The following is a 14,580-nucleotide window of genomic DNA, read 5'->3' on the forward strand; positions in this document are numbered from 1 at the left end:
CAATTCTAAAATTTTTTACAGGTTATCTAACACCAAACCTCCTCTGCCCAGTGCAGACACAGGGGCTGCTTACATGGTAGGAAAGAGACTGGTTAGAGAGTAGGAGAAAAACTCTTCTTGTTTGTTTGTTTTGTTTTGTTTTGTTTTGTGTTTGCTTGTTTGGTTGTTTTTTGCTTTTAGCTAGGTGGAGATCTTAAATGAGACATTGTTTTTCTAGGCTCTAGTTGAAAGGATTGGAAACAACATGTTCTGTGTTTCCTGCCAGTTCTAATATGCAATTTATAGAACAAGGTAGAGAAAATTTAGGAAAGCTAAAACAGTAACTGGGAATGAATAGCATTACAGGTGTTGTAGTTGGATGATGCAGGGGCTTTAGGCGCTTTATAGGGATGCTTATATGACTGGGTCATTGCACCATTGTTGGGTGAAAATTATTTTCTGAATGGAGAGTCTACATTCTGCTGAGAAGCTTTCAATCCATTTAGCCCTTGAAGCACACAACTCAGGGACTGGCTTGGCAGGAGCAGGGACTTTGGTCCGTTACAACTCTTTTTTCATCACTGGCTAAGAACTCACCTAACAATGTTGTCTGGGTAGCATGTGTTGCATTTCAAGTCATGATTAATGTGCCTCCAGTTGAGAAATTTCTGGTTTTCAAGTCATGATTAATCTGCCTCCAGTTGAGAAATTCCTGGTTGCAACATGTTCTGGGCTGTATCAAACAGACCATGCTCTATTGACCGCTGCCTCTGAAAGGAGCTGAAATCTATCTGAAGCTCCCAGGACTTGAAGACAGATGCCCGGAGACTTCAGAGATTGGGTAATGACTATTGATCTATTTGCAGAGTCTGGATCATGCTATTTCAGTGAGACATGGAAAATATTTGGAGGTACAGAACTTTAATTGTTTGTGAGGAACATCGTGTTTTGATAGCAAAACATAGCAAGAGTAGAATGTGACCACTCCAGATGGAGAAGATACACTGGAGAGTTTTCCAGGCATGTTAAGATGAGTTTTCCCTTTCAGAAAGCTGTAGTGGTTAACAAAGCAGACGTTGCTATTTTTGAATCTCAGTGAGAGGTGATATCACATATCGATACCTGGAAATACTAGTGAAAGATACTTTTAAGAATTTAAGAGATCTTTCTTTGGGATTGCATCTAGGACTTTGGGAAATAATATTTAAATAATGTTTTAAAAAATGTTTAGCGTTTTCAAAAAGCCCTTTATTTTCTCATTCCAATGGCCTTGAGCCTGAATATTCTTAGGAGCAAGGTCATCTGCAGGGAACTGTGGCAGGAATTGGCAGGAATCACTGTACTAAGTGATACGCCTGCTGATGGACCCTTATGATCTGTGAAGTACCTGCCGTTTCCTTCCCCCTGCTTCATAGTGAATAGCCTTGCTGAGTGTTGTGTGAAAAAGTGGTTCATATTAATGTTGATGTTATTTAAGAGTACATGCTCTTCCAGTCCTCATAATTGCAGACCTGCATTCAAGTCTAGGGAGATGAGGACGAGCCAACCTGATGGACTAATATGCCCCCGCCAAGACGTTGAGAGATCAAATGATTGTCCTTTAATTCTATATATCAAAGTCAAAAGGTTGTTATTTTTTGTTTGGTTGCTTTTACAATACACTTATTCTTTCTTTCTTTCTTTCTTTTTTATTTTATTTTTTTGCGGTACGCGGGTCTCTCACTGTTGTGGCCTCTTCCGTTGCGGAGCACAGACTCTGGACGCACAGGCTCAGCGGCCGTGGCTCACGGGCCTAGCCGCTCCACGGCATGTGGGATCCTCCCAGACCGGGGCACGAACCCATGTCCCCTGCATCGGAAGGCGGACTCTCAACCACTGCACCACCAGAGAAGCCCTTTTTTTTAAAATACTTATTCTTTATTTTCTCTTTCTAGAATTAAGAAAGAAGTTGTCACCAGATTTTCCTCATGTCTGAAAAAGGTATATAATCACATATATCAAATATATAGTCACTTTAGCACACAACACTTCAGGCAGGAAATATGATAGTGTGGAATTAAATTTGGGGATAGGAACATGATATTAAAGGAGTCATTTTACTATAAAGCAACTTGCTTTAATATTTCTTCATTGGCATATCTTATGTCTAAAAAGAAATTGAGGGAAATTTTATTTCCTCCACAGCTCCTCTTTTGCTATTTATTTTATATTAAAATTTTTAACGCAGCAATCTTTCAGAGGCTATTTTGCCAAGCAGAACAAGTGCTTCTTCCTTAATATTGTAGAAGAGCCATGAAAATTAGTGCCTTCTATATATTTGCTATTTATTTTTCTTTTCTCTTTTGTTTCTGTTCTTCCCCATTCACCCTGGTACTCCTTTGTCTTCTGATGCCTCTGGGCTTGGAGCACAGAGCAATAGCTCTGGACTCTAAAAAACCTCTCAGTGCTATTTGAAGATCCTATCACAGCTGCCTACTCCTTCTTCCTCTGACACAAAAATACTTAATCCTCAAATCTGAAATTTTCAGGCCTGGACATCTGATTGTGCAATCATGTCCTTTCTTTCACTTGTTCATAGCCTCATTAATCTTCCTGATTCATTAACTCTTTCACTCTGTGGGTGGGGGAATTCAGAAAACAGAGAAGTAATTTAAATCTAGATTCTGATTAACTTTGCTACCAATAGTTGTGTAACCTTGTGAGTCACTATACTTTGGTAACAGATGAGAATATCAGAGTTTTGTGAAGGATGCTGAGGTAAGGGCAAGACAGAATCTAAATTTTTGTAAACACTCTAATCAGTTTTAGATTAAAAGTGTCAGCTAGAAAGAGAAATTGTGTCAGAGGCCAAGATATTTTAAATGACAGACAGCAGGCTTCTGGCAAACCCAGTTATTTGTGTCACTGACAAAAATCTCATTATTAAGAAAAACTATGAGGAACTGCCAAAATGGTTATAACAAGGTAGAAATACTAAAACTTGTGGACTTTGCCCCATAAGCTTCTAGAGCCTTTATTCAGAGTTCACTGCATTTAAATTTACAGCTAATTATTTCTAAGTATTCTTATTTAGTGTAAGTATATTATTATGTTTTATATCATAAATATTCACTATAATAAATATTTTAGTATATTTTTATTGTGAGAATAATTCAAACTAATAAAGTCATTGAGGAAAATATGTAACCAAGAAGTAAATTAGTAGAAGGAAAATTGTTATTCCTACTATTTGGATATAAGCATTATCATTTTGCAGTAATTCTTCCAGTTTCTGAAGATCATACTTTTTTGATTTGCTTATTTGTTTGAGATATTCAAAAAATGAAATTGTAGTTGCTTAAAATTTGGTTTTACTACTATAGGCCCAAACAAATTTTGCAAAACTCTATAAATGTTTACATATTTTTAGGCTGATGTATGAAAAATTTTTATCATAATTCTAAATAGTTTCAAAGGATGTACTTTAAGGTACCTCACAAACATTGCCAGTTTAAATTGAAATTGTTATACAATTTAAAAAATATATTCAATAGAGTAGTTTTTTAATATCCAAGATTATCCATTGAAAAAAATATTTTAATTAATGGATTAAAATTTTATATCTTTTGCTTTCTTATTGAATTCATATTTCCATTCCACTTTTTTCTTACAGGTGTTTTATATATTTCCATAAATATATATTCTAGTGTCATTTATTTATATGCTTAAAAAGTCTTTTATTGATCAATTGATTTTTCTTCTCTGGAACTAAAAAGTGGATATACATTAAAATTTAAATTGTTTTCACTTCTTATAAGGTTGCATTTTTCTTTTAATTTTTTAATGATTTGTCTTTGTAATTTTTATTAGAATACAGTTGGTCAAAGGATCATAAATATATTAAAAGTTCAATGAATAATTATTAAGCATTAAAATCAAATTTTAGTAGCAATGAATCTCTTAATGACATGAATGAAACATTTTCTTTTAATTCATACACACAATGACAATTATTATTTATTCACAGATGACACAAAATTTAGAATCAGTTCTTTTCCATTTATTTGACAGATGTAAATTGCTGAAAAACCATGTTTACCTAATGCCATTCAGCTCTGAACTTTTTGAAGCTCTGTATCACAAATCACAGTGATGCATCTACAAAAATAATTTTTAATGATTTACCTCCTAACAACTCAAGTAGATCTTTTTTCAGTGTTTTGAAAGCAAAGAATTACAAACTACAAGATTTGCAGAGATAGTTGCTTTTGAAAAAGGATTGATACTTGATTAAACTCTCCTTTTCCCAATACCCATGTCAATATTGTGAAGTGTTCCTTTGTGAGGGGCCTCGGAATTTTTTACAACCTGGGACAATTCACCATAGTTAAGATTCAAAAGAGGAGAGAGTTTCACCTTACCTTTGTAAAGTAGAGTTAGAAAATGAAAACCTCCTTGAAGTTAGAAATCTCGGGCCATATGAATTTTAGGAGAGAATATATATGAGAGTAAAAGATCTAGAATTTGATTTTTAAAAAACTAGTTATGTGTGTATGTATTTGTGGAAAGTCTTTGCATACCCTAGCATGAAGACTAACCCTTCCTCCAAACAATAATTTTTTCCCCATTTAACATAATATTACAAGTTTGTTTTCATGTTATTATATAGTCTTCATATACATTTTAATGGCTTTATCTACAAAAGTTATTAACATAGTTTATTTAAGCAACACTTTATAACTAAAAATCTGTTTTTAATTTTTTATGATAAATAACAAGCATTAAAGTAATTTTATACAAAGGGCTCTCCTCCACATTCAAACTGAGAATTTATCCTCTTAGTATAAACTTATTGAGCAGAACCTCTGGGACATAAGATAAGGATGTTCTTAAAAACTCTGTAAATATAACAACACTGTTCTTAGTATTTTGGTGTTTTTTTTTTCTTAATTGTAACAATTTCTTCCTTAAATATTTTTAAAATAAATTTATTTATTTATTTTTGGCTGTGTTGGGTCTTTGTTGCTGCGTGCAGGCTTTCTCTAGTTGCGGCGAGCGGGGGCTACTCTTCCTTGTGGTGTGTGGGCATCTCATTGCAGTGGCTTCTCTTGTTGCAGAGCACAGGCTCTAGGTGCATGGGCTTCAATAGTTGTGGCACGTGGGCTCAGTAGTTGTGGCTTGTGGGCTCTAGAGTGCAGGCTTAGTAGTTGTGGCACACGGGCTTAGTTGCTCCGTGACATGTGGGATCTTCCGGACCAGGGCTCGAACCCGTGTCCACTGCATTGGCAGGAGGTTTCTTAAGCACCATGTCACCAGAGAAGTCCTTTTAATTCACTTTCATCACAGTGTATAATGAATAGAAAAAGAAATAAATATCAAACTAGAATTTCCCAAGTGTATTCTTTGGAAAATATGGGTCAAGTTATGTTTAATTGGTGTTATTCAAATGATAAAATTCTAAGAGCAAATAAAACTATGGAAGAGTAAATTAAATAAGTTAAACAGAGTCTTGATTGCAGGACCATATTGAGTCTTAATTATGATATTGTAATTTAAGACTCTCCAAGCAAGTCATGTATATAGCTTGTATATATACATATATATAGTCTAAAAAACATATATTTATGTCCAAATATTGTAATGTATGTTTTCCATGAGTTCTTTTTACAAATAGCATCTTATGAGAGTCATGTTTTATAGGAAAGCAATGTGAAATGCTTTAGAGTAATAAAGCAATATAGTCTGTGTAGATTACATATATATATATATATATAAACCTATAATAAATAAATCTATATTGATTTAGTCTGGGTTCTTGAAGATAAGGGTCTCCTCTTTAAGGACTAAAAGTCCCCTGGAATTTACGACGCCTTCTCTCTTCTTAGTCAAACATCCATATATACATTAGTGTGAATTAGCAGGAGGTCAATGTAGGATGCATTCATCAGGAAGCTATCCTAGAAACAGGTCAAAGAGATTAGAGGATTGTTGGAGTATCATTAAGTAGAAGTGCCTGAATCAGGTGGATTTACCCAACAATGATAATAAAATGATAATAAATATTGTGAGGCTCAGATCAGGCAGAGCAGGTAAACATGTTACAGAGTCCAAGCTCACTGCTCGCCACACGACAGGCCAATAAATCGGGAGCCAAGGTGTTGAGGCAAGGAACAGCGACTTTATTCAGAAAGCCAGGCATCTGAGAAGATGGTGGACTAGAGTCCTAGAGAACCATCTTACCAGGGTCTGGATGCTAGCTTCTTTTATAGAACAGAGATGGGGGAGGTGAGCAGGTAAAGTAAAAAGGCCATAAGTCTTGCATAATATCTCCTGGTTTCACCAGACTCAGGGAGGGGATGTGTTAATTTCTTCTTTCCTACAGCCATTCACAGGTGAGCAGGGTCAGGATGTTTCCCTGTGAGGTGAACAAAGGTAGTTTAGTTTAACATTCAGGCAGAGGGGGCAGGGTTCCCTGAGACAGGTCATTATGCATGCTTATAGCTATAGACAACATCCTTTCAGTGATTACAGTAACTTGCAACAAAAGCAACAGAAAGCAAAGGTTAAAGTAAAAGAAACAGATCCAGCATGGAGTCAGATTTGTTCTTCCCTATTACAAACACACGCCTAGAAAGCACAGGTAAGCACAGCCCTGGTGAGAAGTGCCTGAACAAAGTCTGTTTGGTTAGAACATGCTACTCTTTAGAAAACATAACACAGAGACACCTCTTGCCTGGGTGTGTCACCTTTCCACACCCAGATCCATTACACAGAAGAACAAAACAAAGGTAGCTGAATGGGCTTTATGTCATGGCTGCAAAATACAAAGTGTCATGACTAGTACACATTCTTGTTCCATCGCTGGGGACTAGACTTCAGCTCTTCCTATAAGCAGCACACAGCCCTCCTCCCTGCATCATTACAAGCCACACAAGCTCTCCAGCCTGCCCTTTTTAGAAGAGGGTCAGATCTGCTCTAACTCAGGGGTCCCAGGGTCACTTGCCAATGATTGTAACCCAGAGGCCTCAAGTATCAATCACTCAACAGATGTTGGAGCATCTAAATTGTAAATGTCTTGAAAGAAAAGACTAATTTTTTTAAATTGCCCTACTACCTTCCTGTAAGATACAGACCTGAACTAAGGTATTAATCAGCTCTCACTGTCAAAAAGAGAGTAGCAATGCAGTGGGGTAAAATGAAAGCAGGCAAGAAAGATATGATACAAAATAGTGAGTCAATTTGGGATAGTCTTTAAGATTAAATGATGTACTCATTCTCTCTTTCATCCATCTGTCTATTTGGCAAACATTTATAGGAAGTGTCGACTAAAAGATATATACACAACCTAAAAGTTGAGAGTTATGTTTTATTGAGTGGGCATACTGAGGACTTCAAGCCCAGGAGGCAGCTTCTCAAGTAACCCTGAGAAAACTGCTCCTAGGAGGCGAGGGGGGAGCTAGGATATATAGGAGTTTTGCAACAAAGAGCAGGTAGTAGGAACAAAAGAAACTGTTAATGAAAGAAAACTAGACCTCTCAAGTTAAGGAATTTAGAACGTTTCTATTTATGGGAAGATGCAAGAGTCTGGACTCACTGAAATCATTCCTTTGATATGCACCTCAGCTATCTGGGGCCAGTATCCTGTGTTTCCACATGCTGAGTTTCCTCAGGGCTCACTTTTGGAATGGCTGCAGTCTGATGCCTGCTAGATGGCAGGTATTCTTTGTTTCCTTCCTGAGTTCCCTCAGGACTCACCTGCTCGCCATTGAAGGGCTGCAGTCGCTGATGACTGTGACATCCTTTGTTTACTGACATGACAGGCAATATTTCATTTCTCAAAACCTTCATGTTGGGTCTCAGAGAGACAAAAGTGAGAATGAAACATTTTCTCCTCTCAAGGAATCCAGTCAGTCTGTCTTTCACAGGTTGGGAATGCACATGAATCCCTTGAAATGAGGGTTTAAAATGCAGATCCCTGGCCACACCCCCATAGATGCGCATCCGGTTTGGCTGGGGTGGGTTCTAAAAGTCTATATTGTTTTTAATGGTGATTATGATCGCTGTGGTGTATAGGCCACAGGTAACCCTAAATCAGGTGCTTAGCAGAGAACCCTAGCATGTCTATTCTGAATGGACTGAGTGGTTAAGAGCATAATGATTCAGAGCATTTCCTTTAGAGTCAGACAACCTGAGTTCAGATCCTGGCTCCATCACTACCTCTTTGACCTCAGGCAAATGACTTGAACTCAAGACCCGGTTTCATTTGAAATAAAATTGGAATAATATTTCTTATCCCTTGGGATTATTTTGAGAATAAAATGAGATAATCACAATCATGTCTGATACTTTACTTGGCACATAATAGGTGCTCAAAACAAGTTGTAATAGTAACAATAATTATTGTGGTGGTATTATCATCACTATCATATTATAATAGAGTTTCACCAGAATTTGGCTATATTAATCAATATTAGTTATATATAAATATATTACATTAATATAAAATTACATATGTACTACCTAATTCATATATAGTTAATCATATTAATTATGGTATAGATTAATTATATTAATACATATAGTCAACAGAGATTATGACTTGGATAAATCCAAGAGAGGAGCTCATGGAATTTTCTGTAACAGAAAAGTGAAGGCATAGTCTGAAAAATCCTTCCGTTTCCTACAGGGTGAGATTTGCCATCTCTCTTATATGTTAATTTGATATAAAAATCTATTCGAAATGTAGAATTGGAGCAATTTGACAAAGAAAGCAAAAAGAAAAAAAGGAAGTAGGGGAGGTGGCGTTGAAAGCACAGAGAAGAGAGAGAGGTGACTGTTCTGCTTTACAGAACCCCATAGTAGACATTCAGCGCTTCGTATCTGTGAGCTCCACATAGAAAATATTCAGAAAAATAATTCCAGAAAGTTCCAAAAAGCAAAACTTGAATTTTCCATGTGTTACAACTATTTACATCGCATTTATACTGTATTTACAAACATTTATATAGCATTTACATTGCATTATAATACTTACATATTATAAGTAATAAAGAGATAATTTAAAATATCAGAAGGTTGTGGATAGGTTATATACAAATACTATGACAATTACATAAGGGACTTGAGCATCTGTGGATTTTGGTTTCCATGGGGGAGGTAAGTGGGGGAGTTCTGGAACTCATCTCACCCGGATACCAAGAGAAGACTATGTGTATACACAATTCTTATTTGCCTGACCTAAGCAAACGCATGATCCTGTCATAAGGGCATTCGCTTTGGAGCTAAACTTACTTTGGCTTAAATTTTGTCTTTATCTCTTTCTAGAGGAAAATAAAACAGATTAGCAGGTAGTGTGTTTTCTAACATAATTTGAAGATCTTCATTTTATATAGTAGTTAATGGGAAGTATCCTGCAAAATGTCCCCCTCTGTTACTTTTGCAGTTGTTGTTTGCTTTTAAACTGAAGTAGTTTCAAAGCCAAATGAGGAAAAAAAAAAAAAAAGCCAAATGAGGAATACATGTCATCTTTTCACCCCATAATTTTCACAATTTTCTATTTGAAAAATAACTTCCTTCTTATGATAAAATAATACTGGATATAGAAAATTTAGAAAGTATGGAGAATCCTTTAAAAATGAGAACATAATCACCCAAATAGTTACCACCTAGATATAACCATAATTAAAATTTGATGCTTAGTCCTTTTTTTTCTCGTTATATTTTGTTATCAAAATGTATGTACAAGTTACATTGTTTTGCCCTTAATATTATATAATAGGAATTCACATGTCACACAAAAACATAATACTTGGTGGCTGAATAATTCCTTTCTTCTTTCCCCATAATTTATTTTATCAATGTCTTATTTTGGCAAATTTCACTATGTTAACATAGACAATAAGGGATAATTTTATAAATGATGCTTGTATATATATTTTTTCTTTTGGATAGACTTTTGGAAATAGAATTATACTGAGTGAGGGGTATAAATATTTTAAAATTCACAATGCATGTTAATAAATCTCTTTCCATTAAGGTTGTGCCAATGCTCACTCCCACCATCAGAAGAGTACTAATTTATCTGATAACTAGAGATATTAAATGTGCTTTGATTAATACATTTGCCATTACATTTTTCTGTGAATTATAAATCTCCTTTTGTTTGATTATCTATTGGAGATTTAATTGATGTTGGTTTCTTCGTTTCTTCTTTCCTCGTTTTTTTCTTTCGTTTTTTTCTTACTAAAAAGTCACCATTTCAGATTTTTCATGGGATGAGTCTTGAATAATTAAGTATATTACTTGTTAAGACACAACCTAGAAACATCTTTCTACTCCCTCTCTCAGTAGTGTTATAGAAAGATTACACTGAGTTTCACTTGTAGAATTCTCTTTGATGACAAATATATTAATATTTCCTTTCCCAGGCAGATTCCAAATGCGGCAGCTTTTAACAGCAACATGCTGGATGATGCTTCTTGGACCTATATATGGTAGTCAAAATGAAGGAAGCTCAACAAATCCAGAAGCTAATATGAATATTGTGAGTCACTCATTAAGGAAAAAGACTAAGAGAAGGAATTATTAAGCTATTGTCATTTTAGATGCAATTGGTATGCCTGTCTAGTTTTTAAAAATTCTAAACTGATTAAGTCTGTGTTTCCTCCCTTGTCCCTTGGCATAGCTACCTAACCAAAGAGTTGAAAGACCTGACCCAAATTGGGGCAGTAATACTCCCTTTGCTGGTAGTTTGAGCTACCATCTCATGGTGGTTTCCTGAAGAGAAGGTTCATGAATTCCTACTGATGATCTCTATGGAGTATACTTGAGCTCTTCCGGAGGCTCTTTCTAGAGCAGTTCCTTTAGTTTGTGAACTATATCCATGTACATTTTCAGTTTAGTAAGCCAGATTTTGTTTGGGTTGCTTATAAACAAAAGTGTCTTAACATGCAGGAATTCATACCAGAAGTGGACTGGAATGAAGTGAAACCGAACAGATCTAGGCAAAAAACAAAACCAAGACAAATGACAAATGTTTGCTAAATGCTTCATTCCAATGGAAATGTACAATTTCTTGTGTACATTGTGCACCCTGAAGTCCTCACCCATACCCAAGTTTGTATTAGAACTTTAAGAATGGAACTGTCGATGTTTTTTAGTTAGTGTCTCTTCTCGTTTCTCTCTCCTAAGTATCCAGCAGGTACTCCTAAGCTTCTACCACACTACTGAGCTCACATTCCATGAAAATATTTTCCTCCTCCTTCCACATTCACAGACACTTTCTTCCTCCCTGGTCTGGCTGCTTTTTGGCTATTCCCTAATGATAAGAAGAAGAATAAACATTTATAGAGCACTTACTGTGTGTATAATCATCACAACATATCTGTGAAGAGATACTATTATTATCATCTTTATTTTGCAGTTCAAGTAAATGAAGTACAAAGGAGTTAAGTAACTTGCCCAAAGCTGCATCGCTAATAAGAGGAAGAGCTGGAATTCAATGCCATACAGCTTGTCTCTATAGTCTGGGCTCTCATAACCAGTGCTTTATATAGCTGCACAATATGTGCACACCTCTTGTGAGCGCCCGGCCTGGGAAAATGCATAATCCTGTCATAAAAGCATATGCTTTTGTGCTAAACTAACTTTGACTTAAATTTTGTCTTTATCTCTTCCTAGTGTTCAGTCTTGGATAGATTATTATTCTCCCTGAAATTCAGTTTTCTCAACTTTAAATGGATATAATTCTATCTCAAAGACCTGTTATATGGATTAATAAAACAAGGGGTGTTAACCATCTTCTATGTGGAAGATGACCAATAAACGGTAGTTCCCCTCTTCCTTATATATCTGTGGATGAGGTATCTTCTGTTTTAACCCCTTTAGATCCACTCTCTAGTCTTTACACCTTTCTTTCTGCCCTGTAAGAACTAGGTCAGTTAAATTCCTTTGACCTTTGGTTTTCAGTTCAGTTCAGCCAATGGACATATTGAGCAGGAGATCAGAAGGTGGGAGAGGAGCGAGACCAGATGATTTACTGCCCTGGTTCCGTCCATAAGTCATCTTGGGCAAGTTGCCTCCCGCTGCTGAAGGTCACAGCCCCTCTCAATATGGCCCTCTTTACTTGACTTTCTCATTCAGGGTCTTGTAACCACTCTCTCCCATCTCCCTTCAGATCTAAGGTTGGTAACAACCCACTTGTTACTAGCCACAGGGTTCTGCACAATGCCGTATGGTTTCCTTCGTAAGATGAACATGCCATTTTCCATCAAACATTTGGAGAGTGAACTAGAGTGCATTAATAATACCAGGCCAAGAAAACCAGCATGTATGGAAACCCACCACCTTGCCTTATCCATGCCTTTGCATGCATCCTCCTTTTAAAACCCTCCTCAAGTTATCCTGATTTTCCTGCTACATTCTGTTCCAATACAGAGATGAACAGTAGGTTGTGACTTAAAGTACTATATTGAAATGTGGGTGTAAAAATCAAGAGATTACATCATGAGGTATACCTTTCCGTTTCCTCTTTTTAGAGCCAGATTATTTCCTACTGGGGTTATCCCTATGAAAAATATGACATTGTGACAAAAGATGGTTATATCCTCGGAATTTACAGGATTCCTCATGGAAGAGCATGTCCAAGAACAGGTGGGATTTATTTCATTAAGAAAGCAATAGTGCCTAAGGAGAGATTCCTGGATGCGATGATAGCAGCAGGGCAGCTTTTATTCTGAAATAGAGCCTATTCTCTCCCATAAGTGGAGGCAAATCATCACCACCACCTCTACTATTTCATTTGCGTAACACTTTGGAGTTTTTAAAGCATTTTCACATACACTATTTACTCTTTCCTTTCCTCCATCACTTTGTCCTCTTTCCAAACAAACACAGAAACAAACGAAAACTTGGTCTTACTCTAGAGATACCACTTTCCAGGCTTAAAAACCGAAACTCTAGGGTCATTTTGGTACTTTTCTCTCCCACAATTCCTATACACAGCCAATAACCAAGACCTATCAATTTTGCCTTCCAAACTTCTCTCTAATCTGAAAACTCTTAGCTTCAATATTGCTCAGGTCCAGGCTTCAACTTCACCATTATCTTGTGCTCCAGCTACTACAACAACTTTCTAACTGGGATTATTTCATTTGTAATTAGTTCTCTATGCAAGTCACTGGGATTTTATTTTTTAAAGTAAATCTAACCCTATTAGTTCTATACTTCAATGCAGTTAGAGCCATTTCTAGCTCCCTACAATATAGGTTGATATCTATAGAGAAGAGAGGAATCCACTTGGCAAGAACTGTTTGCTTTCTTCTCTCATTTCTTAGCTCCTTTTGTTCTTTGGAGCATTGTATAACCAAAATTTCCAATATCAGAAGGGTTAGATATTTAAAGAGACAATCTAGATTTTAAAAAAGAGAGAGAGGTGGAACAGTGCTGTTCACTTTATAGAACTGGCCATCCCCTAAAATAACTCCATTACCTTTGGAAATACTCACAAGAGCTTTGTTTCCACAAACTTTTATCTTATCAGTTCTGCCAGGTAGCTGCCAAAAGGCATGCGATGAAAGCTGTCTCTGCAATGAGAAGCTGCCTAAGGGCTCAGATTAGAAAGGGGCTATGGATTATGACAGCTCTTTGGCTGTAATTTAGCAGAATTAGTAACACCTCTTCTTTCTCTTTTTCCTCAAAAGATGGATTAATGGATATAAACTTTATCCTCACTTCCAGACGGCTGAGGCTTTCTGAGAGGCCAATCTAGCCTACTCAATCTCAGGAAACTGGTCTAGCTCCAAAGGTGACCTAAGGGAAAGTCCTTGGGTACCAGCACAGCATCACAGACCATTTATAAAAGACAGAAATATCCTAGTCACTCCTCTTTCTCTTCTCTATGTTTTCAGCACCACTTCCCTGTCTCCTTCTTTTTTTCTCTTTCTTTAGTCAAATTGTTCCAATTCTACTTGTGAGTAGGATTTTTACGTCAAATGAACAATTTTACCTTGTGTAAATTTCACTTAAAACCTTGCATTTTGCTTTCTGACAATGCAAATTAACTAGCATAATGCCGGGCATTCAGGAAACATTCAATAAATGGCATTTTTATTGTCTTTGTTATTATCTTGCAAAAAGCTTAGTTTTGTCACCAGATGCTTTTTGAGGAATAAAATGTCGTTAATGTGAATAACTGTAGAGCAAATATTTATTGTGTATTTTACTATGAATTTTGTGTATTTTAATTCTAATTTAATTCTTATAACTACACTATAAGATAGCAATTTTTATTATTCCCCATTACAAAATAAGTTAACTAAGGCACAAAGAGGTTAACATGTAGCGGAAGAGATTTTAAATCAGGGCAATCTGACTCCAGTAGCTGTATAACAATACAATACACTGCACATAATTCCGATTTCGCAAAGAGAAAAACAAGACACAGAGAAGATAAATAACTTGCCCAGCTTCAGAAGTAGTTCAAAACCCTAGAACCTCGGCTTGCCTGGTGCCAAATTTCATCTCTTAACTTTCCTTCTGTATTGCAGGGAGTCAGGAAAAAGAATTTTCTGGTAAGCACCAAGGAAGTTCATAGAAAAAACTCCTGTTACTTGTATTTTGCAG

General features: G+C 36.2%; 1 protein-coding gene across 14 annotated transcripts in view; it reads left to right on the forward strand.

Annotated features, from left to right (window-relative positions):
* Window positions 1-661: 661 nt before the first annotated feature.
* The window catches only part of LIPK (lipase family member K), a 37,413-nt gene continuing 23,494 nt past the window's right edge, over window positions 662-14,580 (forward strand). For 5 of the 14 annotated variants that reach the window (XM_089897877.1, XM_089897879.1, XM_089897881.1 and 2 more), the window contains exons 1-3: window positions 663-890; window positions 10,386-10,501; window positions 12,495-12,609. In XM_089897877.1, the coding sequence (XP_089754003.1) occupies window positions 797-890; window positions 10,386-10,501; window positions 12,495-12,609 (325 nt within the window). In that variant the 5' untranslated portion in view covers window positions 663-796. Of the gene's footprint in view, window positions 1,960-10,385; window positions 10,502-12,494; window positions 12,610-14,580 lie in introns of all 14 variants that reach the window. The other 9 variants (XM_089897888.1, XM_089897882.1, XM_089897884.1 and 6 more) reach the window with 9 other exon arrangements.

The sequence above is a fragment of the Delphinapterus leucas genome, chromosome 16 (assembly GCF_059928025.1).
Source record: "Delphinapterus leucas isolate spDelLeu-1000000601 "Yukka" chromosome 16, BTC_Dleu_Yukka2, whole genome shotgun sequence".
Taxonomy (NCBI): domain Eukaryota; kingdom Metazoa; phylum Chordata; class Mammalia; order Artiodactyla; family Monodontidae; genus Delphinapterus; species Delphinapterus leucas.